General features: G+C 39.2%; 1 protein-coding gene across 21 annotated transcripts in view; it reads left to right on the top strand.

Annotated features, from left to right (window-relative positions):
* Window positions 1-18,269, top strand: part of INPP4A (inositol polyphosphate-4-phosphatase type I A) — a 124,336-nt gene that overhangs the window by 84,240 nt on the left and 21,827 nt on the right. For 12 of the 21 annotated variants that reach the window (XM_030476987.1, XM_030476998.1, XM_030476989.1 and 9 more), the window contains 8 exons: window positions 2,102-2,232; window positions 2,591-2,695; window positions 3,507-3,615; window positions 5,232-5,249; window positions 7,796-7,979; window positions 9,341-9,559; window positions 10,687-10,957; window positions 14,508-14,540. In XM_030476987.1, coding sequence (XP_030332847.1) covers window positions 2,102-2,232; window positions 2,591-2,695; window positions 3,507-3,615; window positions 5,232-5,249; window positions 7,796-7,979; window positions 9,341-9,559; window positions 10,687-10,957; window positions 14,508-14,540 — 1,070 coding nt within the window. The remainder of the gene's footprint in view (window positions 1-2,101; window positions 2,233-2,590; window positions 2,696-3,506; window positions 3,616-5,231; window positions 5,250-7,795; window positions 7,980-9,340; window positions 9,560-10,686; window positions 10,958-14,507; window positions 14,541-18,269) is intronic. The other 9 variants (XM_030477000.1, XM_030476993.1, XM_030477004.1 and 6 more) reach the window with 5 other exon arrangements.

Raw genomic sequence — 18,269 nt, 5'->3', positions numbered from 1 at the left:
AGGCAGGGACACCTTCTACTAGATGAGGTTGCTCAAAGCCCCGTCCAACCTGGCCTTCAACACTGCCAGGGATGGGGCAGCCACAGCTTCTCTGGGCAACCTGTGCCAGTGCCTCACCACCCTCACAGTGAAGAATTTTTTCTAATATCTAATCTAAATCTCCCCTCTTTCAGTTTAAAGCCATTCCCCCTTGCCCTGTCACTACATGCCCTTGTAAAAAGTCCCTCTCCCCCTTTCCAGCTTTCTTGTAGGCCCCCTTTTAGGCACTGGAAGCTGCTCGAAGGTACCCCTGGAGCCTTCTCTTCCCCAGGCTGAACAACCCCAGCTCTCTCTGAGTAGTCAGATCTTAGACTCTAGAGAGTGAATGCTGTATCTTGTCTAGCTGTCCTGCTACAACCTTGATGGAGAAGGCTTGCGATATGCCATTACACATTTAGACATGGGTTATTGTTTTATATCTTTGTTTCTCTACAGCTTTCCTCACAGTACATTTAAAACCACCTATTCATTTTGAAGTATAGCTATAAGTATCTAAAGAGTTGGCAAGATCACCCATAAGGTGCCATCTATGATGGATGTAGTTTAAGGACTTGAAGATAATAAGAGGAGGATTTAGGGTGAATGGGGAAAAAAGATGTGGCTTTCTGTAAGGCTGTGGACAATGAAGTTTCTTCATATATTAGCCACGGAATGTGACTGTTCAGAGGCTCTTGCTAAAATCATGCAGATTGGTTACGTATTTTGTACAGTTATGGGTTAATAATAGCCCAGGTGATTGCTAGTACCACTTTATATGCGCTCAATTACTTGGCTCAAAGGTAAATACGACTTTCGTGTAACTGAAGAGAAAGGCTCACTTCTCCCTGTTTAGTTGAGGTGACCCTTTACGACATGCACAGCCACACTTCATATTCATAGGATCTCTCAGATTTGGCCAAGCACTCTTATTTTCTCCACGCTCTGTGCTGCAGCCCAGAGGAATTCAGCTATACAAGCACAGCTGCTTCTGTCTTAACATCCTGGTGACTTTTAAAATGTCCTTGGATAATTACAACTGTTGTCTCTTACATAAAGCTCTTCTGGGCCAGAGCTCTTTGAAAGGAAACATCTAACCAGGGGGATATTTTGACTACCTAATTATTTATGGCAGGCACATCCCCTGCTGTCTCAGCCCTGTGGGACAAACAAGTAAACTTGAAGTGTTAAGCTATGAATTTACTTCAGGAAGACGTGGACTCAGATGCATAGTTAGTTTTGAGCAGAGAGTTTGTCAAGGTAGTCATAATAGCATCTTATGCTGAAGCAGTTTACAAGATGAAACTGGAAGTGTCTTTCTCTAAGTCACTGATAAATATAGTTTACAATGTCGCCTATTGGCTAATCAATCCAAAGGTTTTCTTGGAAATTTGCTTTCTTTTGATAATATCCTAAATATTGTGGAGTGGGAATTGTTCTGTGAAATGCTGTCTTAAACTATATACAGACAATTGATTAAAACTATGGATTACGGGTACTGAAAGAACTGAAAAAAAACCTGCAGGATCATCTTTTGTCTCTCCAAACCCTTATTCATGCTTATGCTTCTTAGGTCTTCCCAGCCTGGCCTCGAAAACTGTTGTGTAGATACCTGGCCAGGGCAAATACTCCTTGTATCTAATGTCTCATACATGCTAACCTCCTGCCTAACCTGTCAGAGTCCTGATTTACTTTGAGAGCCACTGAAGTTCAGTGGAGTGGCCTAAAAAGGGCCCTCATTGTCCCAGGTCACCTGACATGATGACAGTGCCCATCATTTGCAAATCATCATATAGTTTGGGAGCTCCTGCAGAAAGATAGGAAGCTTTGGTTTTGACCAACACCTGGGTCTGCTGAGGGGAACTCAGTGTATTCTGCCTGTGAGGGACCTATGAGTAGAGCTCAACAGCTGTTCTTTGGGACTTACTTTTGGAAGCATTCCCAGTCTGGTGAGTAGGTTAGGCCAGAGTGAACTGAGAATGTGTCAGCAGAGGATGGTGCTACATCGATACAATGTGAAACCCACTGGTCAAGAAGACCATGGAGCTGAACACCTCTCTTTTTTCCTTTTCTTTCCTCCCCCTAGAGTTTGTGAACTAGAAGAACTGGGAGAACTGTCTCCTTGTTGGGAAAGCCTTCGTCGACAAATAGTTACTCAGTACCAAACAATTATTTTAACTTATCAGGAAAATCTAACTGACCTGCACCAGTATAAAGGTGATTTCTTTTTCATAATAACATGATAATTCACAGCCATGGTTGTTAGTGCTTCTCTGAAATTGGCAACCCAGAATGTTTTAGTTTGATAAGTAAAAAATGCTATTATTAAATTTCTTCATTAACATTCGTTGTGAGTTTGCTAGTAATCTGAGATATTTGTCTGCTTTATTCATTCTCTTATTTTACACTGGAAGTAGAGAACAGTTGTGAACTGTAACAGAATGAGATATCTTTTTTCTTTCTTTTCTCTGCTTTACTTCCAGCGCATAGCAAATGGTGAATGACGCTCCTTGAATGTTTTAGCATAAGCAGAAGCAGAGGGTTTTAATGCTTACTTTTCTCCTGCATTTCTCAGGTCCATCATTTAAAGCCAGTAGCTTGAAAGCTGATAAAAAATTGGAATTTGTTCCTACAAATTTACATATACAGAGAATGAGAGTCCAGGATGATGGAGGATCAGGTATTTGTTTCTTTCTCTCTTTCTTTACCTTATTCTGTTACTTTTCTCTCCATTTTTTTTTCTTTTTCATTTCCATCCTCAACAATATAATCAAGTTTCTACAAACTACTGCTCTCTAGTACTGGTGCTACTTGGCATTTTTGTAGCACCTTCTATCCTCAGATTCCAAATCTCTCCAAAAGAAGAGGTGTAACTATAATTATTGCTATTCTACAGGTGGCAAAACTAGGTCCTGGAGTTAACTGTACCCTAGGTGACACAGGTCAGCCTTTATATGAAGGAATGTATTGGGTTAAGGTGCTGTCTCTTCCAGTCATTTTGAATTGTAGCAGAATAGCAAAGGTTCTGATTTGTTTTTTGTCAAGCTTGTGTGCTTTGTCTCTGGAACCACTTATGCAGAATCACAACAGCTTGTTCACATCAAGGTTGTTTCTTCATAAATAACCCAATTTTCCCTTCTTTTAACAGTAATTCTTACTAACCGGGGAGCACACACTTCTCCCATGTGTCCATATGAGGGATTCCAGTAATGGCAGGCTTTGTACAAAGACCAATGTTCAAGGCTTCTTTTTCACTGTCAGTCTTCTAGATTAAGCAACAGAGGACCTGCATTCAAGTATGGTTCTTTCGCCTCAAAAGTACCTGATGGATTTCCAGGACATCTAAACCAATTCAGTTTTCCATGTCCTTCAAAACACAGGCAGAAAGTTTTCCAAAAATTACTTTCAGAGTAGTTCTTGAATTTCCACAATTGTTTGTCCACATTAAAGATTACAGGCTTTCATCTGTAAGTCCTTTTTGTCCATCCCAGATCAGAACTACGACATAGTCACCATAGGAGCACCAGCAGCTCATTGTCAAGGCTTTAAATCAGGTGGCTTGCGGAAAAAGCTACATAAATTTGAAGAGGCAAAGAAACAGTAAGTAGAAATGTTGTGTCAACTGTTATTGTGACTTTTCCTCTTGGTCCACGCTCAGTGATTTGGAAAATCACTTCATTCTATGGTTTTGTTGCACTTCATTCAATAGTTCTACTATACAATGTAAAGATTATTCCATGTTTTTTTCCCAAGAAGGAGAGGGAAAACAGTTTCCCCCTTATACTACCATATTTATTTTATTTGTTTGTTTACTGATGGGCCCTTTCTGATAGTCTCTTTAGTGAAATCATTAATTTTCCCAAATACTCGTTGGTTCATTTAGTTTAGCTATTTTAGGTATTGGCTTCTGCCTAATTGTGGATTAGAAAATTTGTCTGTAGAACATCCTCAGCTGCACTACATCATGCTTTCAACCCATTATTTTCAGGAGACTTTCAGCCCTCTCATAGCTTCAAAGTTCTGTCACTGAACTCCTTTTAGTACAGTACAGCTGTGACTGACAGGCAAATTCCCTTTCGACAACTTGGGTTTAGTTCTGAGACTATTGGTGAAGGCTTTTCTGCACTACCTAAAGGTTTAAGGTTTATGCACAGGTTAGGCTCTTGCATCTGGCCTCACTCTGCTCTGCAGGCAGGATACTTGACCTCCACAGTCCTGTCTTCAAGGACTTTCTAGTGACCTCTGTGGAAGTGCAACCATATGTACTAGAGGAAGGGGCAGAAATTGGGAAGGTCACATATGCTAAAGGGAGAGACCGTACATGGCACCCACTCCAGCTCCCAAGGAAGAGCTAATGCTGTCTGGATCTGCAGTACTTGTGCTGCAGCATGGAGAATTTAAGGAACAATGAGAGCAGCAGGACAAGGACATTGTAGACAGGAAAAAGGAGACTTTGATAATGCCCTTCCGAAGAAAGGATTTGTAGGATTTGGAGCTGATGGAAGGAGGGAGTGACATGGGAACCAGGCTCTGCCAACTGCAGAATTAATTTTGGCAGCAGAGAAGTAAATAGCAGCATCCTGTGAACATCAATCAGATATGTACTGATAAAAAGATAGGTGCAAAAATATGCAGGAAGCTGTAAACCTGGAAGCACTGGTATACTATTCTTTTTGATACCACTGAAATTGCTTTTCTGAAATAAAATCCTTCTGTGAGCTTAGCAACTGAAGTTGGCCTTACTTCTGCAATATCTAAGTTCCCTTTCCCCCAGCCAGTGACTAAGCTGGTCAAAGAGCTTAATTTCTATTCAGTACTTTTCCTCTAAGCTTTACAGAATTGCTACTTCTGGGTCCATGAAAATGGAACCAGGTTCAGTAATTGAAGATATTTTCTTTTAAGTACTTCTATGTTATCATAAAAGTCAGTATAGTAGAACTGAGATCCATCTCCTCAGTTGCACTGTTACATAGATATCATTCAGTTCATTCTCTTTTCATTGGCAAAACTGTGCTTGGTGCATCCACATTTCCCCAGAACAACACACGGGCATCTGGCAATCTGTGGTTTTTTGCTTACAAGTTCAATCATTATGTACCCACCTTGTTGAAAAGATGACTCAAATAAGTTATTTCCCCAAACATCATTTGTTTTGGTTTCTGCTTTGGTATTTGCTAACAATCTGCTAATTTTATTTTGGTTTTTTGTTTTTTTAGCAGTTATGAGGAGTGTTGGTGAGTTTTCTGTTTCTGAGAGTTCTGTAGAGAGGGTTTCTGTTCTTTGGGTTGTTTTATTTTTCTTTTCCTTCCTTTTTTTTTTTTTTTGGCAAAGATCTGGTGTGTTTTAGAGTGTGCAGGGCTTTTTAATGTCATGCATCATGGCATCCCTAATTGTGCCTAAGTAATTGTAACTGCTTTGTAGAACATGATGTGTGAATGAATTTCATTTCATCTGCAATGTTTGTTTGTAATGAACAGCATGCTTGCTGACTCTCTCCAGTCATAAGTTAGAAAGCTGTGGATCAGAACACAATTTTATATCTTTTCCTCTGTTATTTCCAGTGAAAACTACCTGGAGAGAGAAACTTTCTACCAGAGGTGGAAGATAATTAAGATAACTCTATGTATTTTTAAATCTTATGGTGATAGATTGGGCATGGTTTATATTTTTGTAACCCATGTCTTCATTTAAACATTTCACTTAAATTCTGTTTATTTGTCTTCGTGTTGTGGTGTTCAGTGCTATGAAAAGGAAACATTACTTGATGGTTCAACAGTGCAGAAGTTCTGCTCTACATAACTTGTATTAAAGGTTGAACCCCTAATTCAGTGGGAGTTTAAGACTGTGTTACAGTTTGCTGATACAGTACAATGAGAGCTGTTCATTTGAAAAAGCAATTGCAGGTTGGAAAGTAAATGTATGTGAATTTTACACCATAAATTTTCCCCCCGATCATCCCAGCAAATGTTTGTGATTAAAAATGTAATAATTCTAAATCAGATCTCAATATGCTGCATGGCCTTTCCTGCCAAATACGTCTTTATGCATGTTAACTACACTGTCGTGGAAAGAAATTGCTCAGAGGAATTGTCACTAACATCACCAGTCAATAGAGAGCACAAATCATGTACATGACAAGTCCTAAAAGCTGAAATGAATTTGCTGTATGGTGTAGCAGTACTGGGGAGTGGCTGTTCTCTGCTCCACTCAGGTGGGTGACCAGAGGGACACAAATAAGGAAACTTTGAGGAATCACTCCTGCATTATATCCTTTGAGAACAAATCCCCCATCTTTTCTTGTAATGGAGCTCAGACAGATACTGGGATTAAGCTTCCCCCTTGCCTTAATATCAGTTAAGGACGCAAATTGGTATTTGTGGCAATGATTTTAAAGCGTGCCCCACGCAACCCTCATGTCTTATCTCACAGATACGCTATGGAAATTGACAGCATTGCTCTAGGAGTAGTAGAGGAATTCCTACTCCTCAGAGGTCATAATCTGAGGTAACTGTGCCTGGAAAAGAAACTCCTCTCTATGTAGTCTTGTAGCTGTGTCAATTGAACAGTGCTGAGACTGGTGCAAGCAGCAGGTTATTCTCTGCTGTCACTATGCCGAAGCCATTCATGATTGGAAAAAAATGAATAAAACTAAGATAATATACCATTGGTGTTACCTCATGCTTGATGCCACGTCATGAAAGGACATCACACTTGTTACAGCTGGAGCTGATGTAAAGGCCTGATCTTTATAGCTTTCCTACTGGGAGCTAAAAACCAGCATATTGCCTGGCAAAGACAGTAGTGGTGGTTTGGTTCCAAATAGTTAACTAGAGCACAACTTCAGTTTAAAGTAATTTTCTAAGCTAAAAGACAGCTTTTGTGAAAGGTTCTTCTCAGGTAGGATTAAATCACCCTTTAGAAGTGCTGTTGTCTCTCCAGCAGTTATAGAGGGAGTCCAAGCATCTTTCTGGTAAGTGACTTCTGTAGACATCTAAACTTAGAGAACATAAACTATAGTTTATTAACCTTACTGTTTGGAAAAACCCAAAATTTGATATTGCTTTATATTGTTACAGCCAAGTTTATAATAGAGACAGTTATATCATGTCCCTAGTTTAGTACAGTAAGTGTGTGCTAACAGAAGATACACCAAGGACAGAATCCTTGGATTAGTCTGGAGATACACTTTGGTTTTATGTATCATAAGATTGCTTTTGCTGGTGTAACTTGAGTCAGATCTGCAACAAAGGAAAGGATATACTAACAGAAGGATTTTTTTGTTAATACCACAGTGTTTGCATTATGGATCTGGATTGCATTTCTGTGTTAGGAGGAGTGCAGATTTTCTTTTCATGGGGTCCTAGTAGATACGTGATAAAACAGGTTTGTAAACCAGGCCTTAGTCAAGTGTCTGTGTCTGAAGTGTCTGTGTGATAAGGAGAGGGAGAGTGGGGCAAGCTGTCTCTGCAAACAGTGATTCTGTATATGATGGCAAAATCTATCACCCACGTTCTCCTCAGCAAAACTGTCCCTCTGGTATACAAACTCTGCCCACAGGCCCTTGGCATAAGGGATTAGTAAATCTGCACCTGAATGCTTTCAGTAAAGGCAGAGAAGGCTCTAGGATCATGTTCCTGCTGTGCAATTGCCCACTGGCCTTTCACTGTTGATTGCTAGTTTAGGTAAATTTTTGTTGTCTGCCATTAATTCCCCAGCATGCCACTGTAATGTGTGTACTTCTAGATCAATTTTCTCCCTAACATCAGTCTTTCTTTTTCAGCACTTCAACAAGTTCCCAGTCTATAATATACATCCCACAGGACATTGTCAGAGCAAAGGAAATTATTGCACAAATCAACACCCTGAAAACACAAGTCAGTTACTATGCAGAAAGGCTCTCAAGAGCTGCCAAGGATAGATCAGCTAATGGCCTTGAAAGAACGCTTGCCATCCTAGCAGACAAGGTAGGAGAATAATGCATTTCCACACTGAAGCACAGTGGTTTGGTTTTTTTTCCTCTGTCTCTATCTTTAGTTGATTTTCCTGAAACGTCTATTTTACCTTGTTCAGTAATGTATTGTAATGTGTACAGGCCTAAAGAAAAAGCAAAATCAGACCAGCCTTTACAATTTGCTGCTTTTTATTTAGGTTGTCTCTTTTCACACTCTTCCCTTCACTTCTTCTTGGGAGTGCAGTGAAGAGCAATGTCCTCTGGTTCCCTCGTTCATCATATTCCAGAAATGTGCATTCTTCACTTTCTTTTATGATCTTTTCTCCATAACCACCTGGGGTTTTGTAATGTTCCTCCAAGTCATGTGTCAAGCAGCAGCAACTGGGCAAAAGTTAATGAAACAATTCTGTATTTTTCCACTGGCGAAATAAAGAATAATAGTGACGCAGACTTTGTTTGAATTATAGTGATGTGAATCAGTTATTTCTTGATGAATGCTAACAGAAACCAGACTAGACCCACAACTGAACACAATGTTATTTACAGGGACAAAAAAACCCAAATACAATTATACTGATGTTTTCTATCCCTGAAGCAGATCTGAAGGTTGTTAAACAGCAGCAATAGCCAGTCAGCTCGCTGTCAATTGTCCCAGTGGAGGGGATATGCATACAGCTTTGGAGAGTGCAAAATACAATGTGACCCCATGTAAATGTATTATTTATTATAATATTTGCTCTAAATGAGCACAGTGTGTATAACTGATCTGTGGGATTTTCTACAGCTGGACAATGTGTATATATAATACAGTAAGGGCTTGTTTGTTGTTTCTTAATAGATGCACAGGCCAGACACTTTTCATATTCACATAACTTACAGAAATTCTTTAATACAACACCACTAGATAAGACAGGGAGCAAGTTGTGTTGATTAGTGGGTTATATTTTTAGTCCTCCTCTTACGTCTTCTTGTGATTTCAGACAGGGTGGTGGAGGTTTAAACATGGTTTTTGGTGTGGCAACTATTATGTGGGCTATAAAAAAAGTCTGCACATTGTTCTAAGCTTTCGTCAAATGAAGAGTGAAGTGCAAATACGGATGAACAGCACATTTCTTAGTGACATTTTCAACAATTGCAAGGCTAATATAGCAATACAGACTTTGGAAATGTACCATTTGTGTTTTGGTGTCCTGTATTGCTTTTTAAGGCCATTCTGTGAAATGATTGCAAAGGTATCTTAGAGACTCCTAAACAATGGTTAGCTTCTTTTACAGAATACTAGTTCTTTTTTTTTTTTCTGTGAAAGAATATAGTATAAATGGTTTATGGAATAATGAAAAATTGTAAAAACATGGGGGATTTATTGCTTTTTAGACCCGGCAACTTGTCACAGTCTGTGACTGCAAGTTGTTGGCAAATTCAATACATGGACTGAATGCTGCAAGGCCAGACTATATAGCTTCAAAAGCATCTCCAACCTCTGGAGAAGGGGAGCAAGTGATGCTGAGGAATGATCAAGATACACTTGTGGCCAGATGGACAGGAAGAAATAGCCGATCTTCTCTGCAGGTGGATTGGCATGAAGAGGAATGGGTATGTTTGCTTAGTGGAGTGATGAGTATTTTCTTCTTTGTAGTTTTCGGTTGCTGTGTTCTTTTGTTTATAAGCTCTGTAGCTGCTCACCAGATACACGTAGGATGAGTGGTTTAGAAGTACTGGTCAACTAGCAAAGATGTTGCCTCTATCCTAGGCTCAGTTACTCCTTGGCATTGGGATAGATACAGGCCTTAATAATATTTCCAGGTCTCCTAAACAGTGGAAATCATTACAGTAGGTGCATGGCTTTTCTAAAGTCAGTTCCAAGGGAAAGTAAATAGCTTTTAAAGTCAAAACCTGACTCTGCTACAAAGGGCATTTACAGTTTTCCAAAATAAAGCATAATTTGTGTGCATTAGCTATGCAATTCAGCCTTCCTGGTTTTTATTCTCATCTAAATATTTAGAACTTGTAGTCCAACTCTGTTTTAATTGCGAACACCATTTTAATACTGTTTGAACAGATTATTTAAGTGGTTTTCCTTACCACACTGCCAATTGAAATGAGAATTGGGCTGTGTAAATTCTGTCATTGTGTAATATAAACAGAAGTTAATGAAATCTCAAAAATAGTTGAGATTAATGAAAACAATTATTGATGATGTGAAATATCAATTTTTAAATGAGATCCAGTTCATTTTGGAAATAGATCCTTGTTTTAATTGTTTCGGCATACATTGACTTATAGTCAAACTCAGAGTAATGAGATATGAATAAAGCCAATTCAGCTATTTGGATAGTAAAACAATACAGTAATTTTATCTGTTATTCACTGAGTTATATAGGAACAGAGATGTGTGATTGTATACAATTAGTATGTCAAACATGAGTTTCAAGAATAAACAATATTGCCAGCTGGAAATTGGAATAATAGTGTAAATAATTGCTCAGCAAATTTACTTAGAAAATAGCTTTACAATTTGCCACGCAAGTCATGTCGGTACGTATTCTTGACATGCTGGTATATGTTATTTATATATCCAGAAATCGTGTGTGCACGATAGCCCAGAGGAAACTTTGCAGTGAAATTGTGACTAGAATCACAGGAGGAAATACATTGCCAAGGGATTTGTTACCCAATGTCTCTTTTCTTTTTAAATTGAGAAAGGAATGTTTTCTTTTAAGGAGAAAGTTTGGTTGAATGTTGACAAAAGTCTGGAGTGTATTATACAGAGAGTGGACAAACTTCTCCAGAAGGAGCGTTTGCAGAGTGACAGCTGTGAAGATGTTTTCCAGTGCGACATCAGCTGTACTAGCAAGAAAGGTAATCGGGACACTCGTGCCTACTGGATAAATCCAGAAGATTTAAGTGAGACCTCATCATCCTCACCACCTTCATCATCCTCACCACCTTCATCCACACCATCCTGTGCATGCCATTCTCTCAGAAAGACAAGTGCGTATGCCAGACACTGCTTCTCACCGCTGCTCTCTCCCTGTGCGCTGGCATCATCCCTAAGCCTCTGTTACATCCTTCCATGTGTTTTTAGTTCAGTGGTGGTGTTAAGCTCTGGTGTCAGGCAGAAAGGGCTGGTGGTGTACTGGAAGCTGTGAAGCCCATTACTTATTTTGAAATCCTGATCCCACTGAAGTCATTGCCGAATCCATTGGTGCCAGTGGCATTTGGTTTTCACACTGAGTGTTTAAAGCTAGTGAAACAGGTGGTTGGGTTAGCATGTGTCAGACACCACCTCTGGTAGCTTTCCTATTGGCTTCACCTTCTTTGCAGCAATCAAAGCTTATTACAGCAAACCTCTATAAAAGATAAATAAAACATGAGAGAAGTGCAGGGGCTATTGGCAACACTAATGGTCCCAGCTGGACTGCCAAAGCATAGGAGGAGAGCCAAACAGTCCCATTAGACTGAGCTGAACTTGGATAAACCTACAGGAGTTTGAAGCAATTTTTAACCCAAATTGTCAAAAGCTGTGGGGCTGAGGCACTCAATTAGTTAGACCTCGTGTAGCTGAAAGATAGGAATTGGCAGGGCAAGCTCTCAGTGGAAAAATCCTATTGAAATTTGAGGTAAAGTGGGTGCTGGATTGAACCCAGCATAATGCCATGAGCAGGTGAGTGGAAGATATCCTTATCAGTTTAGATTGACAGTTTTGCAGCCATGTGTTAGATTTCAGAATTATTTAATTTACATATGGACTTATTTGGCTTATTCTTACATTCTTTACATGTGGCCAGTATGATTTGGCCACTTAATAGAGCAGGTTTGCCAAGCTGAGCTCTAGTAAGATTAGTTTGTGTTTTCATTTCCTTTTTCCTTTTCTGTCGTATCGTTTGATGGCCCTTTGTCCCTTACGTGTGTCTGTGACTTCATGTCCATCCCATTGTTAATGTTGCAGTGGAAGGCAATACTTTAAGGGGGGAAAGAAAAAAGCAAGAAGGAAGTTAAAATAAATGTTAATATATTTTTGTATAGCGTTGTACATGTTACATATGATTTGCTTAGTATCTTAAATGACCATGTTTTTCTAGAGTAGACTGACATTTTTGTGTATTATAAAGAACAGGAGAATTGGTTCTTCTTTCAAATGTGTTCTCTATTAATCTTTGACTAAATTTCTTCTATCAGTTTGATACCTTTAAATGTTTTTATTTGCTAGCTAGTTTATATGAAGTTTTATATATATTTACATGGGAGTTTTATCAGTAAACTTCAATGCAACTTCATATGAATGATTTAAACTTGTGAATTTTGATATTAAAAGAATAGGAAAAATCTGAGGCGGGTGACACCAAAGCTTTTCCCAAGACAAGTTTGAGGCTAAAAGCATCTTAAAACAATAATTTTCTTTCATTTTCAGTCATTCTTTTAAATCTGCTTTGGAACTTGACACTTATGCCACATAGAATTGGAGTTAGCTGCACTTCTACCACAGATTTTGTTCGTGCCAAGAGTTTCAGTAACCTTTCCTGCCTGTTTCTCCAAATAGGGGAAAAGAAAAATCTTTACATTTAATCCACAGAACCTGGGACAGAAACATTAAAACAAGAAGTGTAGCAAGCTTTAAAGCTAAGGAGCTTGCTGCCATTTCCCAGTGCTCCATAAGTGTAAGGACTAGATCTGAAGTCTGACTGCCAACCAGTGTTGGGTGAATTTAAGTTAAAAAATCCTGGAGAGGAAATCCTGTTCCTTAAGAATCTGGTTTGTAGGTCTACAAACATTGTTTGTAGGTCTTAATGAGTAATTTGAATTGCACTTGGGAAGTTTATTGTAAACCAGGGTAAGCTGAGTACTTGATTATGTTCTCATCAGATGTAGTTCCTAATTAATGGTCAGTATTTTTGACAGAGGAACAAGTTCAATACTATGAAGAAACCTGGTTTTACTGAAATCAGTGGGAATTTTCTCATTGAGTTACTTCCCTTGACTCCACACCAAACCTGGCCTGTTAAATGGTTTTAAACTAAAAGAGAGTAGATTTAGACTAGATGTAAGGAAGAAATTTTCACAAAGAGAGTGCTGAGATACTGGAGCAGGTTGCCCAGAGAAGTCGTGGATGCCCCATCCCTGGAAACATTCAAGGCCAGGGCTCTAAGCAACCTGATCTAGTTGAAGTTGTTCCTACTCATTGCAGGGGGGGTTGGATTAGATGACCTTTAAAGGTCTCTTCCAATCCAAACCATTCTATGATTCTATTTTCTATTCTATGATTCTGTTTTCATTGTTACTTTCCACAACTGACCATGGGAATAATTGAGGGACAAGGAAGATTCTTTACCTATGTTCAGAATCACAATGTTTTAAAGTTTTTCCTTGTCATGTATTCAAAGAACTGACACTTTTTTTCTATTAGTATTTCCCAGTTTTGAATAAATGACACTGAGTGGCCAGAATTTTTTTGAAAGCAATGTAAAACCCAGCAAACCAAGACAGTGCCAGAATTCGTAAGAGGGAGGCAGTATAATATTATTGAAGGACTTTAGAGGAACTCTTTAGAAATGAATGTGAAAGAAAATACTGCCTGAAATAGTAGAAGGGAGACTTAAGAAATTATTTTAAAATTTATTTTTGTTATAGGCTTAGGTATTCATTACTAAAATTGCATGGGGACATATAGCTTCTTTAATGAACATGATGAGTTTTAATTTACTTAAAGGTTTTTATCTCGGTTTGTCTGACTCAGCTGATTGTCCTAATGCATACAATTGAACTTGATATTTTCTGTTGCTATTTTCAAATTCATAATTTATTGACTAGTGACTCTAGACATAAACAACAGAAGTTTAAATCCTGTTAGCTTAATAAACTACTTTTCATTAATGCAAGACTTGCTATAACAGAGTGTATGTATTAATTTCTTCTACTGTTTGCGTTGCACTATAGTGTATTTTCATCTGACGGCCTGTTCCTCCCACTGAAGTGGGTGTGGAACACTCACAGGCTTCACTGGTGAGGTTTCAGCCCTTGATATACATTCTGATGCTGTGATAACAACCTCAGAAATTGTATAATGGAAATTTGTCCAAGATAGCAAAGTACTGTTTCCTTATTACTCTTGCATTGTGGGTGCTTTAATGTCATCTTCTGTTAAGTGCATTGAACTTACTGCTAATCTTTTGCTATTCTGTTTAGCAGCCTCACTGCCAGCTTATTCTATAACTGCACTAAACCAATGAGTGGTTCTCAAATTGTGCCCTGTGGATCACTGGGGTTTGACAGTGCCCTTGCTGGTAATCCACAGAGATCCCCTGAGCTAGCAGGTACTGGCTTTCCTCCAAGTCCCCATCCAGGTATTTCTCTGATCAGAAACAGTGAAGTGGAGGAGACAGCCCATGCCCTCAGTGCCCGCAGGCAAGGGGGTATCTCTGCTGAGCTCCTCTTCACTCAGTGAAAGTGTTTGAGAACCCTGGCATTGAGCATTTGAGTTGCTTATGTTTGGACTGTTTTGCTGCTCCTTAATCATGCATGTTGCCCTTCCATTTCTGTGCAGATTGCAGCCCCACTCCGGAAGAATCTGCCCCAGGTATGTGCATTCATGGCTTCTGCTGCTTCTGAAAATTGCAGGGGTTTGTTCATAATTGACAACTGAACAAGTGCCTTGCTGTTAAGATTGAAATGGTAATGATCTGCAATATCACGTGAGTTACCTAAGCATATTGAGAAGTTATTATTTCCTAAATAATAGTGGAAGGGAGTATCTGTTAACTTCTCATACCCAGGTGTGAGTTCTGGTCTCTTTGGTTTCTCCAGTCGATGTGTTTTAGCAAACTGTTGTAGGTGACAATGATTTGAGGCCTGTTCCAAGTGTCACTGAAGGCCTGTTCCAAGTGTCACTGAAGTATGTGGGAGTCTGACATTTCAGACATTTCAGACATACCTTTTCATATGTGCTGTTGAGGTGGCCTTTCTGAATGAGAACTCGAGGAGAGCATGGAGCAGTCAACAATGCTGATGGAAAAATCTTTGTTGTGGGTACAAACCAAGCAGCATTGGGCACTGCAAGTCTAATGTTTCAAAATGCAGAATTTAGGAGACTTTCATCCCATTGTTAGCCTTCTTTCCTCTGTTCTTGTACTTCCACACAGTTGTGTTGCATTTCCAAGGTCTGAGTAATATGCCTCTGTAATTCTACTCTCTCCCAGCTAGATGCTGTAATTTCTGCCATTTGAGAGTAGTTTAATCCGAGTTCAGTGAAGGTTCAGTCTTTTAACTGTTTCAGCATGGGCTCCTGGGTTTATTGGTGAAACCAATAGGAAATAAAGCCCCAGTGCAGGTATGATTTTCATCTTCACAAAGTATGTTCATATATATTCACATTATATATTCATATATGTTCATATAAATGTTCTTCTCAGCTACCCACCTCGTTTCCTTCTATCACTGAGAAAATGTTTTTAATCAATAAAAGACTCCCCAGGTTTTTAATTCTTGGAACACCCCTTTAGTTTCTGCAAAATATGTGGTGCATAAATGAATGTTATATATTTATTTTTAAGGTGGGAGTAACTAAAAGCAGTCAGGTCACCCCAGCTGGGTACCCCGATATCCCCAAAACTGCATCTTAAACTTCAGTGGCCGAAGCTGCAATGTAATGGAGCACTTAATGCTTGCTTCCCTTTGAAGCTGAATGTGATGTGATTGTGTGCTTAATGGGTTGCTGATTATACTTTACTGATCATGGCTAAGCAACTACCACTTAATTAACAAATATCTCTTTCAGATATCATGAGTCCTTGCAACCGTGACCTAAACCAAGGGCAACTGCCCAGTACTGGGTGCCCGGGACTTTGATTTATGGATACTAGGCAGTTTTTAGTATAAAAATACTAAAAATATCTTTTCAGGGCTCTGGAGGACAGTTACTTTTAATACAATTTTTATTGCTCTGTAGAAGAGAAACTCTTGGGGGGAAAAAGGCAAAAACTTTTCCCAGCTGACATTACATCCTTGATTTATACCGGCTTTATGTATTAGGTTATCGTAACAAGACACCTGGGGTTTTTTTTGTGTATAGTCAGAGAAGGTCCACTATGTGAACTCATAGGCCTTCCCAGCATCCCTCCCTTCTCCCTTCCTTCTTCCCTCTTTCCCTTACTCCCTCTCTCCCCCTCCCCTCCCCGCTTTTCAAAATGCTGCATTTCAAAGTGTATATTAAAGTATGACTTTGGTCAGCAGCAGTCATCAGAAAAGTAGCAAAGACATATGGGGCCACATCTGGCCCTTATTTACCAGGCAGAATTCAGTTGTAGCTGTCTGAGTGGAGACTGCAGGACTTGTCTCTTGCTGTACAATATAAAGTGCCTAAAGCAAATGACAGGCATCCTGCTGGTTTGTACAGTGCCAGTTTTTAAATAGAATAACTTTTAACATGAACTAGAAACCTCTGATAAAAAAGTGTGATTTGTGGCCCAGACATACCAACAGCTAGCTTGGACTAGGCCTCCGGCTGTTTTAAATCTGTAACACCTTGTTGCATCTCTGTTGTTTCAGGCCCTATGCCAAATCATCCTACCTATGGATCTTTCTAGTGGAGTCAGTAATAGTTTATAAAAGTTCTGGCCATATCATAGAACATAACAGCAGAGCTCAGAGTAGATTTCATGTTAGAATTAGTGCCTCATGGTGTTTGAAGGTGCCCTTGATTGATTCGATAGAAAATATGCTTTCAATAATAAAGTTCTGTTAGGAAAAAAATGAGGGGAAGACAGAAGGACAGGGAAATCAAGGTGAAACGTGAGCACTTAAAAGTCCTTTCACATTTGTTTAAATGCTGCCAGCAAAATGTTCCAACCGAATTTGAACCTAGGAGTGCAATTGCTTTTATTCCTGTTTACTGTTGATAGAAACTACCATTGAATAAAAAATTAAAAGAACACAGGTGACACCTCTGTGAAGTAGGTAGCAAAAAGGCATTTGGAATTTTGCAGACTGACAAGGGCTTGCTTTATCATGGCCAAAATCTTAAACCAAGAGAATACACAGCACAGAAGAATTTTGCGCATTACCCTGGATGGGCCACTGCATTGCATGTGAGTGTTGGGAAAAAAAAAGCATCTAACAATTGCTTTATCTTCAGAGAGGCTGGTGTACCACCAGTGTACTTTGTGATCACCACAAATAAGCATATCTTTCAAATGAAGTGCTGCTAGACACAGTATAATTGTAAATCTCCCCTGAGATAACTCATATACATGAGTTATACACTGAGATAACTGTATACACGTATGTATATCCAGGCAATGAGATAATGATGTGCTGGAAGATATTTTCAGTTCTTTTTGTCATTCTCATTTGTTTATAGAAAAGCTCTCAAATGCAGTAAGAGAAACAGAAACACTGTTTGTATCATCTGTGTTTTGCTTTTAAGTGTTCGTGGGGCCGTGTTATGGCATCTGATTTATTTTGAGAGAAAATACTTAATAGAATATAAAAGACAAGCTGTAATTCCTTGCCTGTTCTTTTGATGTTTCCTGCTTTTTTCTTTTTTAATGGCAATGGAACAGAGCCAAACAACTTCCCTTTTGTGTAGTTTATTAGGTTATCTATCTACCACATAGAACAAAAGCAAAAAAGATAGTTTTGGTAATCTTGTCAGTTATGTTTGTGTTAACAGACTTCCAAGGTTCCCCTCATTGGCTACTTATCAAAGAACTGTTCATTGTTACTACCTCTTAGTTCTGCCTTTGAGTCAAAATCCCAAACAACTTACTTTCAGGGGCTTGAAGTGCCCCATTCATGCAGGTTCTGATCTGTACATTGCCTCGTTCCTACAGCCAACCAGGCTGGGGGTTGTGTGTGTTCTGTTTGTGAGCTCTCGTGCTTTTTAGAAATAGAACACACTGTCCTTCCCTTCAAAAAGAGAGGTGTTCATCTGTTTCAACGTTACCTTGCTTAAGCAGGGCAAAACCAAAGCACTGTCCTATTTTCTTTTTAAGTTGCAGACAGAACAGGTTTTGGTATAGCATCTGAGTAACTTTTCATACAGTCATAGAAATGGGTTTTTTAAATTGGTGGTTGATTAAGACAGAAGATGAAAGAAGGAAAGAAAAGAAACCGAGCTTGTGGGGCATTTTAAGGCAGAGCAATCTCTTAAGGAAAAGGAAGGGCACAGTGTTTAGTGTACTAAAATAGGACTTTGGTAACCCAATTTCATTTCTGTGCTTCCTGTGTAGGACCTTGAACAGCGTCCCTCTGGGATGTATGTTGTGTGTTTCAGTGAAAGTCAAGGTCTGAACTACTTCCAAGGATCTGG

This window comes from Strigops habroptila, chromosome 2, assembly GCF_004027225.2.
Source record: "Strigops habroptila isolate Jane chromosome 2, bStrHab1.2.pri, whole genome shotgun sequence".
NCBI lineage: Eukaryota > Metazoa > Chordata > Aves > Psittaciformes > Psittacidae > Strigops > Strigops habroptila.
The sequence above is the reverse complement of the archived record's forward strand: the minus strand, read 5'-3'. Positions and strand labels throughout refer to the sequence as shown.